At 39.5% G+C, this 22,502-nt stretch overlaps 1 protein-coding gene across 3 annotated transcripts in view; it reads left to right on the top strand.

Annotated features, from left to right (window-relative positions):
• E2F3 (E2F transcription factor 3) overlaps window positions 1-5,329 on the top strand; it is a 64,643-nt gene extending 59,314 nt beyond the window's left edge. For 2 of the 3 annotated variants that reach the window (XM_031435134.2, XM_031435135.2), the window contains exons 6-7: window positions 615-750; window positions 1,932-5,329. In XM_031435134.2, the coding sequence (XP_031290994.1) occupies window positions 615-750; window positions 1,932-2,194 (399 nt within the window). In that variant the 3' untranslated portion in view covers window positions 2,195-5,329. The other variant, XM_031435136.2, reaches the window with a different exon arrangement.
• The last annotated feature ends 17,173 nt before the right edge of the window (window positions 5,330-22,502 follow it).

The raw sequence follows: 22,502 nt of genomic DNA on the forward strand, positions 1-22,502 counted from the left end.
CCTAGATGAAGAAGAATTTTAAACATTAGTGTGCTGCATTCTTACTAAACTCAGTTCTGAGCACTTAAGAACAGTGTTCATCCAGTGGTTATTAAAGTTCCACATGAAGCCCTACTGTTAAGAAATAATAACATGGAAATAGTGTATTTGGAACACTTAAAAGACTTTTTAATAGTTTGCATACAAGGAATATATATATTTATATATTTTAATCACCTCTTCTTGGGCAGAGGTCAGCAAACTTTTTCTTTCAAGAGCCAGACAGTAAGTATTTTTGGCTGTGTGAGCCATACATACAGTCTGTTGGGACTACTCAACTGCACAGCTCCGCCATCACAGCAGGGAAAACAAAAAAACCAGCCAGAGGCAATACATAAACCATGGGAATGGGCAAGACTCTACCAATAAAACTTTATTTATTTATTGACCCTTGGGCTGTAGTTTGCTGATCCCTGCTCTAGAGGACAACAGTCACTGACTGAGGTAGACTACCAGTGGAGAAGCAAAAGGAGCAACAAGAATTACCCTTACTTTCCATGTTTTGATGACAATTACTATAGCTTTCATTTCCAAAAGAACTTTCAGTTTGAACGTCTCACTCCTTCTGTTTATAGAGCCTGCAAATACATTTGGCAAGTACCCAAGGACCCATTGAGGTTTATTTGTGTCCAGAAGAGACTGAAACACACAGTCCGATGAAAACAAACAACCAAGACCACAATGGGAATATCCCTAAACCCACTTCCAAAGGTAAAAATTCCACTCTTGTCATTTGGAAACTGTACTTAAAATGAAGGTGACTAGAAGGATCCAGTTTCAGAACCACAAGTCTAGGCAAGAAACAGAAATGTCTGTTATTAATATTATTAAGGTAACTTTGTTTTTTTTTTTTTAAGGCATTCTGAATGGTTTACAGAATAAAATGATGATCTTGGGCAAATGGCTCCTCCACCCACTTAATGGATTCCCTTCAGGCTCTTGCTATCGGCAGAAACCATTTCCTCACAGTGTTTGGGGAAACTGAAGTGAGGAGTGAGGAGTGAGGCTGTGAGCTGTCTGGGTGAATCATCAGCTACCTTCGGCCAAACACCTCTGAGTGATAATGCAGAGGCCATTAGAGAGGGAACTGAAAAAGTATGGAGAGAAAGAAGCCTTTTGTCCAAGTTTTATCTTAATTTTTCCCCCAACGGGATGGGGAGAAAATAAGGGAGGGAAACCCCTGAAATATAAATCTAAGTCCTCTGCCCTCCACGGTCCCTACAGCCAAGGAAGCACTTTGCAGTCTTTTTTTTTTTTTCCCCAGTTTCAGACTGGAGTTGTGTATTTAATTTTCTTCTTCTACTGCCTCCTAGTATAGTGGCAAGAATAGGAGTGATTTAAATAAATAGAATGACTTAACATTGAGCAAAAATACAGCACCTCAGATGGTAAAACAGAATAGCACTTGTTTTTTCCACCCTAAAAATTCAAAGTGGATGTGTCCTTTTATTTGTATTTTTAGAGATGTCTCTAATAAATTAGTTGTTCAAAAAAGACTAAGCTAAAATTGGTGATTTCTATCAGGGAGCCAACTTTTCAGTCTGCATGTTTTCTTTTGTTTTTTTGTTAAAGAATGACTACTTGATATCAGAGAGACTTTTTTGAACTTCTTAGTCCCTAATATTTGAAGCTATTTGTAATTCTTGTTTGCTAACAGTAGTTATTGGAAAAGATTAGTAGACCAGAACAAAAACAACCACCACCAAAAAAAACAGCTGACTGGAGTCACTGCTTACAGTGCCTGTTAGTATAAAGGTGATCTGTACCATGTTGTCATCTAATTGTCCTTAGCAGAGGGTGCCTGCTTTTATAATAGCAACATGTATAGTCTCTCTAAAAATCAATTTGATTTTTGCCTTATTTTTTGGTTTCCACCAACTTTTTCCTTTCAGACTTGGCTTCAACCAACTCAGGACATAGTGATTGCTCGATCTCTATGGCAAACCTTTCTCCTCTGGCCTCCCCAGCCAACCTTTTACAGCAGACTGAGGACCAAATTCCTTCCAACCTAGAAGGACCATTTGTGAACTTACTGCCTCCCCTGCTCCAAGAAGACTATCTGCTAAGCCTTGGGGAGGAAGAAGGCATCAGTGATCTCTTTGACGCTTATGATTTGGAAAAGCTCCCGCTGGTGGAAGACTTTATGTGTAGTTGATTATGCTTTGTGTGAACTCCCCTTATAAACCAATATTTTTTTATTATGGAACCAGAACATCTGTCATGCAGTGTTGTCCCTTCCTACCTTCTTCCTCCAAGATAGTATCATGAAGTAAACGACGAACTTCAGAACAAAGCTGACATTTTAATGAATTAAAAAAAAAAATTGTCTAAACGCACAGTCGCAGGCTCCCTTGGGAAAGCCCTGCTTTGCCCCAGGCTCCAAAATCTCCTGGATGAGTCGGCAAGTGAGAAAATGTGCAATCAGGTGTCTCTCACCCGTCCTTTTCCTCCCTCCCTCCCCGACTGGCTTGCTGTGCCTGACGGATGGGCTGTAGAATGGGGTCTGGCCACCCGGCCCACTCGAAAACAGCAATCTTCCTTAATAGCATTTCAAGCCGTGCCTTCTCCACAGAATGCATGTCTTTGGGGTCTGCTAATATGGAATGGAACTGCAGGAACTGTAAACTTGAAGTCATGCAAAAGTATGAAATGGATTTCTTCAGCTCTTCTTAGGAATATTTAAATTACTGTCATAATTCAGTTTAAGCTATGGACCGTGTGTCCCACTAGGAGGTCAAGAGATCCTCCACAGCCTTTCGGATGAAGAAACTTTTCAAATATTTGTTGCAGATACAGAAGAATAGTCAAGTTCTGCCCCTCTAAGCTGTTGTGGATTTTCCTGTCTCCATAAACCACTCCCACTCCCCTGCCCACAACGTATTTGTAAGTTTAAAGTTGATTTGTAGCAAATGCCTACTTAGGAGTTCTTTGTGGATTGTTTTAGATTTTTCTTTTTAAGCTGCCATTTAAGCATTCCTGTGGCACCCATCACCATTTCAATTGAATTGTTTACTTTGAAGCGGTTTTTGCTAATTCAAATTATTTAAGCAGAGGTAGAGAACCTCTACTGATCAGAGCATCTAAATGTGTGTGATCTAAGGTTTAACAGCCTCTGCAAGAAGCTTTGCCCCATCTTGCTTCCTTTCCCAGGAGGGGGCGCTGGAGCGAGTGGCGCTCGCTGATAGGGGTGGCCCCTTTGGAAAGAGAACCAGGTCAGAGGACACAGCAGCCCCAAGGAGCAGCAGGCGTGCATCCCTCCGTCCTTGGGCTCCCCGGGCCCCTGCCACCGGGGAAAGGGCTCTCTTATACTGCACTCAGGGAGACCACTTCTCAGGATGGGGTCAGATGGAGAGGCCTCTGGGGAGAGAGACATCCCCCGTTGTGTGAGTAGCATTCTATCAGTGGCATTTACTTCAGCTGGTGAGAACAGGGCATCTCCCACTTAACTCTGCAAGAATGGTGTCCCAAGTTGGAGGCTTCGTGTCAGCTGCAAATCCTACCAGTTCTGTCCAAGAATGGCTTTCCCATTGGCCAGGGGAGAGATGGCCATCTCCCCCTGGGAATGCAGCAGAGTACCTCAAATCCATTCTTTGGATGCTAAACACTGTGGGAATGAGGGAGTCATCTAAAAAAAAAACAAACCTCAAAACAAAGAACAGTGAAATTGAAATGCTATGTGCCGGACATGGTGGTGGGCACATAGTAGGCACTCGATTCATATGTTTAATTACATGGAAAATAGATCCCTTAGGAAAAACACAAAACAAAAAACCACGAAAGCCCCAGCCAGTTTACTCTAGGTAGATTTCCACAATATGCAAAGTGGTGGTGGGGTCAAAACAGATGACACCAGCACTTTAAACTCTTTGTGTAGGTATGCGTGGGTGTATGTTTGAGAAGAAAAACAAAGGTGCAGATTATCCTCCTTCTTCTTCGGCCTCCAGCCCCACCCTCCTCCCCTCACACACACTGGACTTGGTCCTAGATGAAGCATTGGGGTGGGGGAGGGAGGGGGAGCTTTGTGTCAAGTGCCTACTGGAAACGCACTGTGGGGTTTTTTCCTGTATGGGAAACCATTTATGCCAAGCTTTTCCCCATGTCCCGTATTTATCTCATCTGGTTAGCTGCCTCTGCTTCCAGCTTTGTGTAATTCTCTTTGCCAGCTGCACAAAGCTGATTTTTTTCCAAAGTCTAAAGACTGAGCTCACCTAGCTAGGTGGTTGTGTGTTTGGTTGAGTTTCTCGTTAAACTTTTTTCGTAACGTGATGCCATATTTATTGTTTAAAAATGAAAGGAATCCTAATAAGTCTTAAAAGTTCCTTCACGCATAAGGTTTTCCCAGTTAATGGGCTTAACTGGTGTACATTAATCAAACGTCCATACTGTGTTCTGTTTGCATTAGTCCTTTTCTTTTTGACATAGTATCCGGCACACAAAGTGGGTTAGTACTACAGTATTTGTGTTACTTTAAGTACTGAGTATGCAGGTTTCCTGGTACCATTGAGTTGCTGCTATTAAAGCTCACACATGAAATGGCTAAAAGTTACAAGTGTGCGAATTATGACTGAGTGAGCCTTAGAAAGTAAACTGTATAAAGAGCAACACGAGCTGTCAAACAGTGTTAGGTGTGTGTTTATATGTACAGATTTGTGTGTAGCAATCATTTTATTTAAGTTGATACGCAGTCTACTTGTATTTTCATTATCTAGCAATTTTGTACAAAAATAGCAATTAATTTGTAAACACTGCCAGAATATTTTCTAGCTGGTTTGTAATTTTTTAAGAGTGTTATCTTGTTTTTGTTGTTGCTGTTGTTGTTGTGGTGGTTCTTGTGTTCATTTTTGTTGTCAGTGTAGATCTGTAAATACAATTGCAGTATTTAACGCTTTAGCTTTCAGGAAAAAGAAAGAACTCAGTGTGTGCATGACAACTTGTGTGTACAAGAGGAGGGATTTGAAGGAAGATGCCTTGCAGAGTGAGTCGGGTGGCAACTGTCAGATTGTGGAAATTTCTTTTCCTATGGGGTACGTGATTTTGTCAAAAGGAAGTATTTCTCCCAAAGTTGGGAGTAGGCAAACTACTAATCAGTTTAGCTTTGTGTTGTACGCTAGTTTAAAAAAGAAAATATGTAATATAATGTAAAAAAAAAAAAAGCTTTTATGATGGATTTTGTAAATAGATTTGTTACAGGGTAACCTGTTCTCTAGCTGTGATCTTACCACTTCAAATGGGTGTAATTTGAATAAATTTTGTATGGTAAAGGATCAATAAAATGATTTTTTTTTTAAGAGTTCGGACTGTGGATGGATTTTCTTACTGTTTGTCTTATGCTTCTATCTTCATTTATTTTTAAAAACATACTTTTAACAAGGGGAAAGTTTGAACAAAAGTTCAAAACATCATATGCCTTACCATTTATTTGGGATTTGGGGAACATTAAGCAAAATAAAAATTTTGAGCCCCTGTGGTGTGCTCACCACTTTGAGAAGCAGAAGAACTTGCCATGTCTCTGACCGCAGAGTGCAGAAACCACTTCCAGGTATGGAAGGAAGGACTTTTACACTGAGAAAGTGACAGCAAGTCACGTTTTATTCCTCATAAGGAGTATGAAGTCAGTAAATTCTATTTCTCGAGATCAGTAATTACCTCCCCTGTTCTAGAGTCTGTATTTCTTGTGATGCTACCTTTGAGCAAATTGGGATTTTATGACTGCCATGTCACATGCTTAACTCAGAGCTCATCATGTAAAAACTTGAAAACGTCATGTATCATAGACAGGCACACACAATCAATACATGAGTATAACATACAAAAAAGAAACATTCCCTGCCCCGCCCAAGTCTGTTCATCCCATGTTCCGTATGTGTATCCTGGTCCACTTGCTTTTTAGGCATATATAAACATGTGTATGAGTGTACGTGTGTATTTTTAACATAAATCATACTTAATATATGCTGATCTTCTGCTTTTTTTCCTGCTAAATAACGTCTTGGACATTTTACCATGTTAGTACTTAAAGATCATGTTCACTCTCTTCAAAGGCTGCATAGCATTCCAGTGATTAGAATTTAACTTATTTACCTAGCTAATTTCCTGATTGAGAGAGATTTTTGTTTTGCTGTAAAAAATAAAATGTTTTATTGAATGCTTATATTATGCCACATACTATATTTTTTAATGTAAGATAAAAATAGCATAAATTTACCATCAGTGACATTTAATACATGCACAATGTTGTTCAATGATCACTACTCTCTGGTGCCAGAAAATTTTCATCATCCCAAAAGGAAACCAAATACCCATTAAGCTGCTCCCCATCCTCTTCTAGTCTCAGCCACTAGCAACCAACCACTAATCTTTCTGTCTCTATGGACTTGCCTATTTTGGATATTTCCTATAAATGGAATCATAACAATATGTGACCTTTTGCATCTGCCTTTTTTCACTTAGCATAATGCCCTCAAGATTCACCCATGTGGTAGCATGTATCAGTCTATTCCTTTTTATGCCTGAATACTATTCCATTGCATAGATATACCTTTCAATTCTCTATTATCACCTGATAGACATTGGGGTTGTTTCCACCTTTTGGCTATTGGAGTGTCAGTACTGTTTTAAGTGATTTATATGTGCTCTATGTTTTTTCAAAGCATCCATCACAAGCCAAACCTCTATATGTTATCTCTCCTCTTCCAGAATGTAAGCTCAGTGAGGAGAGGTACTATGTATTGTTCACTATTGTGTCCCAAGTTCCTACCACAGTGCCTGGCACATAATAAGCACCTAATACATGTTTAAATGAATTATTCAGATTTAGCAGATAAGTCTGAGTTTTAAGAATATTAAAAGTTAATTAAAAGCCCAGAGGCAGCACAGTGATATAATGAGCTACCTCATTTTGTACCTTGTGCTGGACTTTTTCTTTTCTCTCACATTTTTGCGTTTTATTTTTAGTTCTGCCTAGAGCCCTATTTTCCCAGAGCTTAGGCACCTGATTTCTGTCACCCAACACAGCTGCCATCCTACCCAGGGATCTGCACATTTGGTCAGCAGGTATTCTACAGTCAAGCCAGTGATAGAAGCTGAACAAAATGATACAAAGATAACTGAAAGGGGGTAAGGTGGAGGAGGGAGTGGGGAGCTAGCGGATAAAACAAGAATTGTCTATACACAGCTGAAAACTAGACTAGATAAGTTTGGATCAATTGTGTAGAGCTGCATCTTCTCAAAAGGTGAATATATGACTAGGATGTGTCTACAGTTTATAATTCAGAATCTTACCTGAGTATGGTTTTAAAATGGGCTCATTCTGGGGAGAATTTAGAAATCAGTCTGTAATATTGAGATAGAAAATAAACCTATTATTAAGTTAATTTATTCAGTCATTTAATGTTTATTAAGAGAAACAGTTATTCATTTATTCATTCAGTTACTCTTTGAATGAGCATCAAGTGATTGCCATACACCAGACACTATTGTAGGTGCCAATGTACAAATAGAAAAAGACATACATCCTACCAGCAAGAGGAAGCTTACAGTCTAGTTGAGAGAGAAACAACTTTTAGCTAGGAGAAGTGAATTCTGAGGACCAGATCTTAATAAGTGATTTTTCTTTCTGAAGCCATATTTGGAAAACATGGAAGGATAGATGGTTAGAGGCAGAAATGGAAATGAAGGGAAGATGGAGCCTTGCTGCTGGAGAGCCTCACAAATCAGGAGAGCTTCTGATCAGGGTGGTTTAGGGAACTGTGCACCTGGATGCAGCCATGCCTGCAGAAGACTGCCCAGGTAGGTACAACTCAAACACAAATAAACCAATGGGTTCATTTTCCAGGATCTAGGGAGCTGGGGAGCCTCAATCCAATCTAGACTACAAGCCAAATATCACGAAGGAAAATGACGAGATTAAATGGTAGGTCATGCCTTGGGATATGAATGAGAATTCCTGCCCAGGCTACTTAGAATGAATCAGCCAGGAGTCAATAAGAAGTTAAAAGAAGTAACACTCATAGCAGGAAGTTGCACTGATCCACAGAATGCAAAGAGCAAGCTTTTCTTTGTGCCCTTCAATCTGGGACTTGAAGACTGAAAAGACAAACAGAACAATGTATTGAAATATTCTGGAATGTTTATAACACTAGAAATTACCTTTATGCTTTGTGTGTGAAGAGTACCATCAAAAAGTTCTGGAGTTCCCTATGTGGGGTGGCTGGGAAATGCTGTAGGAAACAGAACAGTGAAAGTCCCATGTTATCAGGGATGTCCCTCAGAAACAACACTGGATACTCCGGCAGTGCTTCTGCTGGGCTGTTTTAGGACCTAAGTATACACCATGTAACAGTAGAGGCAGAGTCAGTTCCTAGGGGAAAGGGAAGATGTATGTGTTCTCTATTGCCTACATCAATTTCAGTGGCTAGGGTACAGAAACATGGGAATTAAAACCATGTTTTAATTTAGTTACCCAGGGAATTAAGATAAACAAGCAATCAAGGCCTAGCTTTTCAACTCAGACAAAGCCATGTCAACTGGTAATGATCACAGAATCACAGAATTTAAGTTGGAAGACAATCTCATACCTAACAAGGAGCTGATTTCATCATGTGACAGTTCCGTGACCAGTTTTTTTTTTTTTCTTTCAGTCAAGAAAATCTCTGGAACCCTAGTCCAATGCTCTTTTGGTGGCATCTATAAGGTCTCCTAGCTCCCCTGCTCAGACACGCACATCAGGGAGCTGCCACTTCCCAGATTGGGTCTCAGACCCACAGCCTGGCTGACATGGTTAATTCATCATTCTGAACTGACATAAGCTGGAAGATCTGTGTCCACACTGTCGACCAGCCCTGTAACTTCTCCTGCTCTTCTATACCACGTTTCATGGGTAGATGCTATCATTACCCTCTGTGCCTAGTGCACAGCAACAAATCAGGAGAGGTGGAAATCCCTGGAAGTCTAAGCTGGAGGGCTTCTCAGTGGTTCTTTTGTCCTCAGTCTTTGATAAAAATCGATTTGCTCTATTTAAACAGAGGAAGAATCAAATTGGCCACATCTTCTAAATAGGATGTTCCATTTCCCCCTTGAAAGACTCAGACTTCTCTTTCTGTACAGACTACTCTTCAGCTTCAGAAACCTTTAAGACAGTTTTTCTGCATAATCAAATTCAGGAACAGTTGCCTCAGCTGAAGCCTAAATTATACTGTGTCTCTCATCCTTGAATACTCCTCAGCATTGTTCAGGGCTTTACAGTTTACATTTTCATCTGCCTTGTCTCTCCATCTAAAGCCATTTATAACTGATGGCAACAGCTGCAGAAGTAACTAATCAATCTGAAAATGACAGAACAGCATGTGGGCGGTGATGTAAGCAGAGGATGAAAAGCATTTAGCTGTAAGCCATACTCTGGAGACCCAAGGAGCCAGAAAGAACACTGCGATTCCACAAGAGAGATCTGAAATAACGACATTAGTACATAAAAATTAAACCATGTCAACAAAGAGAGCAGTTTAAATGGGTTAGGAATGGGAATAGAGGTTGTGTGTGCTTAGAAACGGAAAGAGACAGAATGAGACCCAAGATGCTTGAAAAGAGCCACAGCTAAATCCTGTCCTTGACAAGAAACCAAAGAACGGCTGCTCCTTTAGTCAAAGAGAAGGTACCATAACAACTGACTCAAAGTTTGGGTATCTATTGAGGGAATAAAGTGAGTGTTAAAGACAGGGGCAGCCATAGGGGTATAAGGAAGGAAATAACTCTCTTACCTGGTCCTGGGAAGGAGATAAACCAGCAACTGGGGGGGGGAGGGGAATTAGTTGTAAGTGAAGAAGAAAGAACTGGATACGACTCTTGCTCTTACAGTATGGCAGGTTAGATGGCCAGGAAACCCTCTTGTTACAAAACATCTAGATTGCACAGAAAAAAATAGTTTTATTGTATTGCTGAGATAACAGGGAATTTCTAAGGGCCAGAAGAATAAAAAAAAGAAAACTGAGCTGAAAAGAAAGGTTGCAGAGCATGTAAATGGGAACAACAGGTAAACCTAATGTTGGCTATCAATTTCATGTAGAATGTTGTTACTGGAATTAAGAAAAAAAAAAAAAAAGCCCTGGGTCAACTGAGAAAGACTGAAGTACTGAACCTAAGACTCTGAGATTAAACCAGAGAAACTGGAAGAAGGCTCTAGTGTTCCAGGCCAGAATCATCCCCCTGACTTTCAGCAGAGCAAATACATATCCTCTCTGGACAAGACATCCTTAATGGAGGACCACAGACTGTATCTAGCAAACATAAGATCACAGTCCAGATCACCAAATACATAAGGAAACAAACCAGCATTAACAGCAGAAGCAGCAAACATCAGTTTTAGACCTCAAAGAACTCAAGTAATGGAATTATCAGATACAGTATATAAATATGTATGAAATGCTTAAAGAAACAGAAGATGGTAACACAAAAATGAGTGATTAAGAAGAGATGATCAAAACCTGCCACACAGATTAGAAAAAGAATAAAATGTTAGAAATTTAAAATACAATTGTTGAAGAAAAGAAAACAAAATGATGGCTAAACCAGCAGATGAGATACAGCTAAAGACATCATAATAAACTGGTGTAGTAAATCTGACAAAACTACCCAGAATGTAGCCAGATAGAAAAGGAGATGGAAAATATAAAGAAATTTTAAGACATGGGCAGCAGGGATTGGAAAAAAATTTCTTTTCTGTAAAAATCCAGATAATAAATATTTTAGGCATTGTTGGCCATAAGATCTCTGTCAAAACTACTTAACTCTGCCTCTATAGTGTGAAAGCAGCCATAAACGGTAAGTAAATAAAGGAGCGTGGCTGTGTTCCAATAAAAACTATGAATTCTAAAATTTTCATGTAGTTTTTGCTTGTCATGAAATAATATTCATCCTATGATTTTTTCCAACAATTTTACGAATGTAAAAATTGTTTTCAGCTCACAGGTTGCACAAAAAGAGGAGACGGGTGGTTTCGGGTCCAACGTGTAGAGTGTAGACGTCGCCCCTCCTGCCCTCCCAACAAGAAAAAAACTAAACAATGTGATAATCAATAACTCTCCTTAGATCCATGAGAGAACTGAGGTCTAGGACAAGCCACCACCCTGTAAACTGGAGAAGCAGGCAAATCCAGAGAACCAAACCTTACTCAGAAACAGCCACTGGAACCAGCAACTGGTATGAAAACCTGAAGGGTAACTGACAGGTTGTGGGGTCTGCCCCCCAGTGTGAGAGAATCTCCCGAGGACCCAGTCTCGGGGTTCCTTACACTTTCACTAGTTCTCCCTCCAGGAGGGAAATCGGGAAAGAGAGACGGGGAGAAGAGATCGGATTTTTTTTTCTGTAAAGAGCCAGATAATAAAATGTTTTAGGCATTGTGAGCCGTAAGGTGAAGGACCTGAGGGTGAAGATCTGAGAATATTTCCCTCCTGCTTCTGGCAAGGGGAGGAGAAAAGTTAACTATTTTGAAGTATGCTCAGACTATTCTGTTCTCCCTAACAAAGGTCTGCCCTCAAGGAAAACTGTTTTGCCAGAGCCTATCCAATGTGGATTTTGCCAGAGTTTAGGTGATATCAGGGAAAGGAAATATCCAATTCCAGTCCCTTCTAGCCTTCCTGTCCCATCCTATGGGGGAAAAAGGCAGAGAAGCTTGTGAAGGTCACAGCCTGAGGCACTAAAAGACTGCAATCTAATCATAAGATCCCAGAATGCCTCCCATCTCCCACACCATACCACCACATCAGCAGGGCTGTGTACAGAATAGAGGACGGCAATGGAAAGAACTGCGAGTCTCAGACTCTTTTAAAAATGAGTTTCTAGGAAAACTCAAAGACAACAGGAAAGATAAAAATGACAGTAGAGGAAATTTTAGCCACTGACACCACAGCTATAGCAAATAGTACACACAGCCTACCTCCTAGCCAGACAAACTTAAAACCTCACACTAAAGACCTATCTACTGCAGTTCCTTTTGCCTGATATATAATGCCTGAATTCCAGAGAAAAATTACAAGGCATACTAAAAGGCAAAAAACAAAGTTTGAAAAGACAAAGCAAGCAACACAACCAGATTCAGGTATGGCAGAGGTTTGAGAATTGTGAGACTGGGAATTTAAAATAACTGTGATTAAGATACTAAGGGCTCTAATGGAAAAAAAAAATGGACTTCATACACGGACAGTTGGGAAATGTAAGCAGAGAGATGGATACTCTAAGACTCAAAGGAAAATACTAGAACTTAAAAACACAGAAACAAGGGAGACGGTACAGCTCAGTGGCAGAGGGCATGCTTAGTATGCACAAGGTCCTGGGTTTAATCCTCAGTACCCCCATAAAAACTATATTTAAAAAACCAAATTACTTCCCCCTTCCAAAAAACAAACAAAGAAAAAAACAAAAAACAAAACAAACAAAGAAAAAAACCTTGAAGAATATGAAGAATGTCTTTGATGAACTCAATAGATTGGACATGGCCAAGGAAAGCATCAATGAGCCTGAAGCTGTGTCAATAGAAACTTCTTAAACTGAGAAACAAAGAGAAAAGAAAATTTAAAAAAAAGAGGGGAGACAGACAATTCTAGAACAGTGGGAAAATTACAAAAGGTGCAATATGCACTTAATGGGAATACCAGAAGAAGAAAGAAAAAAGGGAACAGAAGAAAATGCTTTATATAATACTGGCTGAGAATTTTACAATAATAATGACAAACAACAAACTACAGATCCAGGAAGCTCACAGGACACCAACAGGGATAAAAGGTCTACACCTAGGCATATCATATTCAAACTGCAGAAAATCAAAGACAAAGAAGAAACCTTAAAAGAAGCTGGAGGTGGGGAGGATACCTTATCCATAGAGGAGCAAGGATAAGCATTACATTGGACTTCTCAGAAAAACCATGCAAGCAAGATGAGAGTGGAGAGAAATACTTAAAGTGTTAAAAGAAAAAAAATCAATCTATAATTCTATAGCCAAAAAAAAATCCTTCAAAAGTAAAAGAGAAATAAACACTTTCTCCAACAAGTAAACATTGAGGAAATTTGTTCCCAGCAGACCTGCCTTGAAAGAAATGTTAAAAGAAGTTCTTTTAAAAAAAAAATTCTTCAGAGCGAAGGAAAATGATAGATGTGAGACACTCAGATCTACATAAAGAAAGGAAATTTGTTAGAGAAGTAATAAATGAAGGTAAAATAAAATATTTTATTTTTCTTACTCATAATTGAGCTAACAGACAACAGCTTGTCCAAAATAACTGGCAACCATATGTTAGATGATTGTAGCTTATGGATAAGTGAAACGAATGGCAGCAGTGTTATAAGGGATGGAGAGAGGAACTGAGATAGTGTGTTATGACATATCAGTACTGCATGTGAAGCAGAGTAGTGTTATTTGAAAATGGACTTAGATTAGTTATAAATGTATACCACAAAGTCTATGAAAACAGCTAAAAATTTTTTATAAAGAAGCATAATTTATATAAGACAGAAGAAGAATGGAATCATACAAAATGCTCACTTAAAACCAGAGAAGAAAGAAAAAAAGTGGGAGACAAAAAAAAAAAAAGGCAAAAATAGACAATGGTAACAAACGTGGTAGATATTGATCCAACTATTGTCAATAATCACTATAAATATCAATGGTCTAAATACACCAATTGAAAGCAGAAACTGTCAGAGTAGATTAAAAAACAAGAGCCAATTACGTGTTATTTATAAGAAATCCACCTTAAATATAAAGATAGACAGATTGAAAATAAAGGAATGGAGAAAGACATACCATGCAAATGCTAATCAAAACAAAATGGGAGTAGCTATATTAATTTCAGACAGAGCAGTCTTCAGAGTAGGGAAAGTTATCCGGGATAAAGAGGGCATTACATAATGATAAAGGGGTCAAAACTCCAAAGGGTAAAACAGTCCTCACTGTGTAGGTGCCCAACAGCAAAGTGTCAAAATACATCAGGCTGATAGAACAGCAGGAAGAAATATACAAACCCACTACTAGTTGGAGACTTCAATACCTATCAGTAATTGACACCAAAAGACAGAAAGTCAGTAAGGACACAGCGGAACTCAATAGCACCATCAATAACTTAGACTTAATTGACATCTATAGAAAATTTCATCTAACAACAGTAGGCTCACATGGAATATTCACCAAGATAGACCACTTTCTGGAGCACAAAACACACCTTAACATTTTTTAAAAGAACAGAAATTATACAGTGGTCCTCAGACCACAGTGGAATTGAATTAGAAATAAATACTAGAAAGAGAGCTGGCAAACACTTAGGTATAAACCTAATAAAATATGTATAAGATCTACATGAGGAAAACTACAAAGCTCTGATAAAAGAAATCAAAGATCTATATAAATGGAAAGCTATTCCATGTTCATGGATAGGAAGACTAAAAATTGTTCAGATATCAGTTCTTCCCAATTTGATCTATAGATTCAACTCAATCCCAAGTCTGAGTTGAATCTATAGATCAAGTTATTCTGTAGATATCAACAGAGATTCTAAATTTTATATGGAGAGGGAAAATCCCCAGCATAGCCAACAGAAAACTGAAGAACAAAGTTGGAAGACTGACACTACCAACTTGAAGACTTATTATAAAGCTGTAGTGATCAAGTCAGCATGGCACTGGTGAAGCAACAGACAAATTGATCTGTGGAGCAGACTGGACTCCAGGAATAAGACCCACAGAAATATAGTCAACTGGTCACTGAGAAAGGAACAAAGGCAATCCAGTGGAGAAAGGATAGTCTTTTCAACAAATGGTGCTAAAATAACTGGACATCCTCATGTCAAAAAAAAAAAAAAAAAGAATCTAGACACAACCTTAACCTCTTTCACAAAAATTAACTCCAAATTAATCATAGGCCTAAATGTAAAACAAAATCCATAAAACTTCTAGAAGATTAAATAGAAGAAAATCTAGATTCCCTTTGTTTTGGTGATGACTTAAGAAAACACCAAAAGCATGATGAAAACAATGTTTATAAATTGAACATGGTTTGGTACAATGGTATTGGTACCTTATTCTTAAAATTAGATGTTGAGTTCACAGGTGCTCATCTCATTATTAAGCATCAAAACTCACATTCATGCTGCATTAATATTTTTGTATGTAAAATTATTACACAATTTTTTTTAAATTTTGAGATTGGGCCCCAAAATACCAGAAAGATAAAGGTAAGGGATTGACAGGGTCTTTGAGAACAACTGGCCTTCAGAGTACCAATGTGATAGTTCATTACCTGATGTATTACTAATGCACCGTAGATTGAGTTAATCTTTTTCCTGTGCTGTGCACTGCAATCAAGCCTTCTGAAAGAAAGATAAAAATAGAAAATCGGGTAGAATTAAAGGAAAGGCAAAGCTTTGCAATTCATTATTTTTTTTGAAAAGCCAAGAATTAAATCAGAAACAGAAATCTTAGAAGGAGACAGAAAAAATGAGAGTTTCACCTCAGCAGGACCATGGAGTGCTTTGCTTAACTCTTCTCTGAAGTGTTGTTATGTGCAAACCGAGTGCCAGGAACTGCCCTGGATAAAAACAGCTTTTCCTCCAGGCCCCTTCTCCAGCTGAGTTCAGTTCCCTTCCCAGAGGCCCCAGGCACAACTCGTTAGTGGACAGGTGCCAACAGGGTAGAGGCCGATGAGAGCAGGAACAGCCACGGACACAGTGCTGCACACGCTGACCCTTTGGTAGTCATTTTGTGAGAACACTGGGCAAAAAACTCCCGTAAGAACATCCTTTCTGAGCCATTCTTGCTGACTGACTCTTTCTTGCCTCTGTCTTGATTCCACAGCTAACATCATACTACCTTTGCTTTCTTTTACATCTTCCCTCTCTCCGGCCCACTGTTTGCCAGGCTCTCACAACCAGTGTGAAACTTGGCTTGGAGACACCTGCCCGGCACAACCTCCTACTCCCGAGCCCATATCCCCTCCTGACCCAGGGTTAGTATTTGGTATCTTGGACCTTACTGTTCCAATTCCAGCTATTCCAGTAGGCACTGATGGAAGAGCAGAGACAAACAATATACTATTAATGATTTTCTGGAAATAGCCATTCAACTCAGTTTACAACCTTCTTTGGGCCTCTGCTCTTTTTTTCCCCATTTATTGTACTTTGGGGGAGAATGCTATGTGATCTGTATTACCTTTCATCCTTTAATTGTCTAGCTTCTCTCTCTCTCTCTTTTTTTTTTTTTTTTTTTTTGCTTTCAAAAGAGAGTTTCATTTATTATCAATATTTGGCTTGATACATGCAAGGTCTAGACACCATCTAAAGTTATTTTTGATACTTTTTCATTTCATAGCTTATGTTTCAGAAGTCAGAACTCCTAGAATCAAGTAAAGCCTTAAAGCAGGTTAAGATACAGGTGTGTGGACTTCTTCGCTAAGGTCTCACAATTCCTCCCAACAAGCGGTCAACCAATGTTCATCATAAAGCCCCAACTCCCTAGACACCTCCCACATTTCACTGTGGCCTCTTCTTCACACAAGCCCTGTGCAACCAACTCACACATAGACACACAACAATCTCCAAGTCACCCACACTGCACAACAGCCTGTCAACAACCATTGGTGGCTAATCAAGGGCCATTTTTCTCGACGCTGCCTACAATCTTTTTTCCTTTTCTTCCACAATACACACTACTCAAAACAAAAGAAACAAGTTTCTTCTCCCTAACTTAAGACAGCTGCTTTAACTCTATACATCTCTTCCTCGCTACAACCCACCCCCGAATCTGCTTAATTTTGTTTCCTGCCTTTGTGATTCAGAAGGTGCAGGGTCTAGGAAGATGTCATTCAACTCTATAGGCTACAGGCACCAGCACCTGGTTCCAGGCCAACCCTGGACAGGCTAGCATCCAAGTCCTGCACCTGCCTGGATTCCATTACCTCATCCGCCAGAGGCAGCTTCAGAGCCCCGGCCATCCTGGCTCCTCGCTTGCCCCAGGAGACACCGTTTCTGGTACAAAGGCGAGTAGTAGTGTGATTCTACCCAACGCGGCAAAACTGTAGAAAACTCCAAACCAAAATCTCCCATGCGGTACCCACGAGCCACCTCAAGGCCGACCCGCACTGCCCGTATACTTGGCTCCTTGCTCTTGGCTGCTCTGACTTCCAAAATCAGTCTCCCCCAGCTCTCCGGAGCCGGCATCGGCCCTTCGGCTTAACCCCTCCAGGCCGCCCAGAGGCCCCGCGAGCTCTCCCCTCGAGCTCGTGGTGGTCACTTACCGCTTTCCGAACAGACCAGCAGCAGCCACCTGCCGCCTACCGCGCTCCCACGCCGCTCTCACACCCTCCGGCCGCCGCCTTCCGCCAGAAGCACCTTCCGGGAGCCACCCTCCTCGCCCCTCCAGGCCTCGCTTCCGGTTATCCCAGGGTCACTTCCGGTCACCCCTTCTCAACCTCCACGGCTCTTCTAACCAAACCCAGGTTTCCGCGGAGCCGATTCCCCGCGCGCTTTGCAGCCCCCACGGCCTGGAAACGCGGATCGAGAAAGACCAGCACCACCTTGAAACCCAGACCCCCGGGCTCCTCCACCACCCCAGCTATTTAGCTTCTTAAAATGACAAAGGTATTCTCTTCCTGGTGAGATCACCAATTTTGTCCTCTTGTATTTCTTTTGGCGATGACTTGACATAACTGATATAGTACTAACCTTTTCAGGAAATTGTCATTTATAAAAATGTTTGTTTTAGTATGATTATTTTTTCTTACCGGGGCAAGAAGATGACATGGTAAGAGAAAAGAAAAAGGAGACCACTCTCTGGTCTCTTCCTGTTTTGGTGTGTACCACTTAAAGCTGCCACACTCAGAACGAATAAAATATAGGAAGCCGCAACTCTTAGCGTTAAGTACCTAATAAAGTTCCTGTTACTTCAGTTATCAAATATATAGTGGTTTCAGTATAACCCCCCCCCAACTTAATTATATAGCAGTGTCATTAAGGAGACTTTCCAAATGGTTCACAAAAATTCTAACACCAGCCATGTTTTTTGAAGAGCTGCAGATATGATTACAAAGCAAGATTCTTCTCTTGGTTTTGTTTTTGTTCTCAGCAACTCTCTCTTACTTTACCTCACTTTTTAGCTCTGCTACCGCTAAACAAAGGACTTCTAGAAGTCAGTGTTTTTGCAGATCTGAGGAAGACTACATCCATTTTAAAATGGTAGAAGAGCAATTTAAGCTGGTTTAAAAAAGGAAGTGCCTGGAGGTGTTTTGACAACATATTGCAGTATTAAGCACTTGGCTTTCATTATGCTTTGAATGGTAAGAGGGTGATGATATGTACTGAGTTTCTTTTGAAACTCCAAACAGGAGTGCCAGAATGGAAGGGATGTGGGAATCAGAGCATGCGATGACACTTTTAAAAAAGATCCATACACATTCTATGGGTTTTGTTTTATGGAGAACTCCAACTGATGTAGCATCTATGTATTAGAAATCCTGTCTGCTTCCCTTCTCCACTATCAAACCATAGTGTCACAGGTGGGTCCTCTGATTAGTATTACATGACCCTCATTTCCTCGACTCAACTGGGTGAACATAGTTTCTTTCTCAGGAACTGGAATTGGGGATTAAGAGAAACTAGTGCGTATTTCTTGAGCGGAGTAGCTGTAGTCATGTTCCACAAGAAGTGAGTAGCAGAGGAAGCCATGGCAATTAAAGAAGGAACTGCAGGAGTTAAGAGAAACAGAGATAAGAGACAAAGCAAGAGCAATGAGTTCCACATGCTTCCTGAAGCCAGCAGCACCCTGGCCCTGAAATTCTCATAATAAATTCTTCATTGCTTATTTAGGCTTGAGTTTGTGTCTGTTGCAACCAAAAGATCTTAACTAATATGATAACCTAGTGTGTCAGGCAATTTGTCAACCTCTAGGGATCCAGAGATAAAAAAGATGTGGTCCCCATCTCCCCCCCACCCCAACACCCAACTGAAAAAAAAAATAGACATTGTTCCTTCCTGCAAGGAACTTTCAGTACCCAAGGGAGAGGTACACACGTAAGCAGATAAAGTCTATATAGTATAGTAAGTGAGAGGATATTTAGTGTTGCCAGATTTAGAAAACAAAAACAAAAGCAGGATGCCTGGTGAAATTTGAATTTCAGATAAACAATGAACACATTTTCGTATAAGTGTTTCCCAAATATTTTATCTGGCAACCTAAGAGATAGACTGTATACAGGTGTTAGAGAAGGGAGGAGCTTAACTCAAACTAGAATGTCTCAGAAATCTTAAATTTTGTATATTTATTTATTTACCTACTTGGTTAGTTCTTTTCTGGAGAAAGGAGCTTGGGTTGAGTTTTGAAGGTAAAGTAAGAGTTCACCAGGGGAAGAAACTGGGAAAGAGTATTTGAGTGAGAAAGAGAAAACATCATGACTAAAGACACAGAAGCGTGACACAGCAGGGTATGAGCAGAGATGGCAAGCATTTGGTATCACCAAAGCTCACCAGCACAGGCAATGAGATTTAAAATGTCAGTAAATGTATAGGGATTCAAATGATACATTAAACACAATAACTTCCCATCCTGTGCATATGCCTATTGGAATGTCAAGAAAGATATTTTAAAAACAGTAATTCATAGTGACACTAGAAATCTAGAAGGGCTGCAGGCAGCAGATAAAAGAGTTGAGGAATTCCTGGAAAAAATAGAACATTTATAGCATCTCATGAGCAAAGCAAACAAGTGGAGAAACTGTAGGCAAAACACTAACTGGAGAAAGCCACTTCGGTGATATTTCAAGGGTAAGAATGGATTTTCCTAAGGAAACCTCAAGTTCGTTGTCAATAAGTAGAAAAGAAAAGAGCCTGGACACATCATAATGACAATTATCAAATGTCTGACTTGGGACATCAGGGTCTGTTGGATCGCGCTCCCCTCCCCATGTGCTAGCCAACAGTTTGCTCCCAGAATAAAGGACTGCGAATGTTTTTTCTAAGCATGGTGAGGCTTAGAGTTAGAATTAGAAAATCATGGATATTTGGGTCAGAGAGCAAAGCAAGAAGGCGCCCAGAGGTAACTCTAGACTTTGGCCAAGACTATGGAGGGTGAAAGATTCCAAATTAAAATCATGAGCATTACTCTCTAAAGAGAGAATTGTGTTTCAAAACATAGGTAGAGGGCCCCAGGTAAGAGTAAGGTGTCTCTAAAGCCACAAATTACGCTCAATCTCTCTCTCTCTCTCTGTATACAAACAAATACATACTACATGCATATACATTATGTATATTTTATCTTTCTACTTTGACAAACACTCCTTTATAACAAAACTTTTTGAAGTATGCAAAGCCATGGTTTTGCAAAATACCAACGATGTCTGACTTTAATTAGTGTTGCAACTGTCTCGCTATTCAGTTGATGGGCCAGTCATGGACTTAGCTGTGTAAAAAAAATCTGTAATTCATAAATGACTATATACTTATTCCATAACATTCTTTTTCTTGACCATTTCAGCAAACTAACTACATTGTTATAATCAAGATTTTCATGTAATTAGTGTTTTATTGACAGTAATTATCTGAGGGGTTAAAAAGAAAATGTAATTATCTTGAAAATATGCAAAGTTTCCATTATTTTTATTAAAATGTGTAAATTAAATGTGAAAACGAGTTTTCATGTAAGTTTTCAAACATGTCCTTTTTTTCTAAAATATTTAAAATTATTAAAATTGAATTACAAACTACAAATTAAAGTTAATGAACATTAAATTTTCAAGTCAAATTATTTTTAAAGCTGAAGTTTAAATTTCATTTTTAAAAATTATATTTAAATGTTATTAATTGTTAAATAAAATACACTCAAAGATAGTCACATATTTAGTTTTCATTGTCCATCTGGTTGCCAATAGAAAGAATTAGTATCATACTACATGCTTATTATGGCTAATTGTGTATCTATATGCAAATTTAAGAGTAATGTGAATTATTTACTGTATGCAAATTTAAGAGTAATAGGAATTAATACTGGGAAATTGTATTCACCTGTCATGTATGATTGTTTCAAATATTGAGCTAATTTAAGAGAAGCTACAGATTTACAAAGGCCAGCAAGAAAATTCTAGCTCTCAGAGAATAATCTTTCATTATGCAAGAATCTGCTGCATTCATCTTGAGAGGAAGGATTTGTCACAATAATTAATTTGTATTTTCTCTTTCTTTAGCATTTCTGCTTCTCAAATCCTCTCTGCTGAAACAATACCCATTTCTGAAATCGATAGGGCACAACTCACAAATACTCAGGGCATTTGGACAGGATTGCCTGTTTTTGTTTCAAGGTCATGGACAGAGGCAAGGTGTTTCTCTGGGGCTTGAGCAGTGTGAGCATTCTATGACAGCAGGTGTTCAGGGAGGCAGATCCTGCTGTGCCGGGACTGAGTGCCTATCTTGAGTGGAAAAGTCACCTGCGTATTCTTTAATCAACTATTTTTGTGCAGTCTTTTATGCCCAAATCTCAGAGTGTGAATGCTCCTGTTGCCACATGACCCAGTGCTCACCTGCCATCATCAGAAATAGTTTTCTGTGATCAAAACTTGAACACATTGAGGGGTAACCAGAGAGTCCCATTTGAGTGTGCAAGTAAGATGTTTTATCTAGGTCCACACAGCAAATATTAATAAGAAAGAAATAAAAATAAAACAGAGCAAGAATCACCAGCTATCTGAGGAAAATCAACGCTTTGAAGGACAGGCACCAAGGGCAACAAATAAGAGAATGAACATTTGTTTCCCCTCTGTTCATAAGGGGAGAGGCAGGCGGTAGCCAGGTCCTGACAGGCCTTGTTGGTCATGCTAAGGAGACGGGACTTCATATGGCTGTCAGAGGGCCAGCGCAAGGTTTCACCGGGGATTGGCTTTATCATATTCGTATTGTCGACAGCTCACAGGCTGCAGCGTGAAAAGCAGTTTCAAGCGGAATAAGATTAGAGGCAGGAAACAATTTAGGAAACTATTTAATAGTCCAGATGGTAGTTGATGGAGGCCTGAACTCAGACAGTAGGAGTAGGAATAAAGAAAATCGTCTGAAAGGGCTTAGGAGACATAATCATTAGAACGCAATGACTGACTGGGCGTAAAGAGTGAGAATAGAATCGGTCAAGGATAATTCCCAGGTTTCTGGCATTTTGACTGTCAGGATCATTGTGTTACTAATTCATTTTGAAAAACAGGAGGAGAAACAGATTTGGTTAAAATTAAACTTAAAAAAATAAGAGTCATTACAATAACAGCAAATAATAATAAAGATGGGTGACATCTAATGAGTTTCTACTGTGTCTCTGATTCCATTTTATCCTTTAAAATGTCTACATCTATTATTCCAGTTAATGTTCTAGACATTCTGAAAAATGGATACTATTAATTAGACCCCTTTGAAAAATGAAGAAACTGGAGGTGTAGTCAGGTTAAGTAACTTGCCAAA

This window comes from Camelus dromedarius, chromosome 19 (genome assembly GCF_036321535.1).
Source record: "Camelus dromedarius isolate mCamDro1 chromosome 19, mCamDro1.pat, whole genome shotgun sequence".
NCBI classification, from domain to species: domain Eukaryota; kingdom Metazoa; phylum Chordata; class Mammalia; order Artiodactyla; family Camelidae; genus Camelus; species Camelus dromedarius.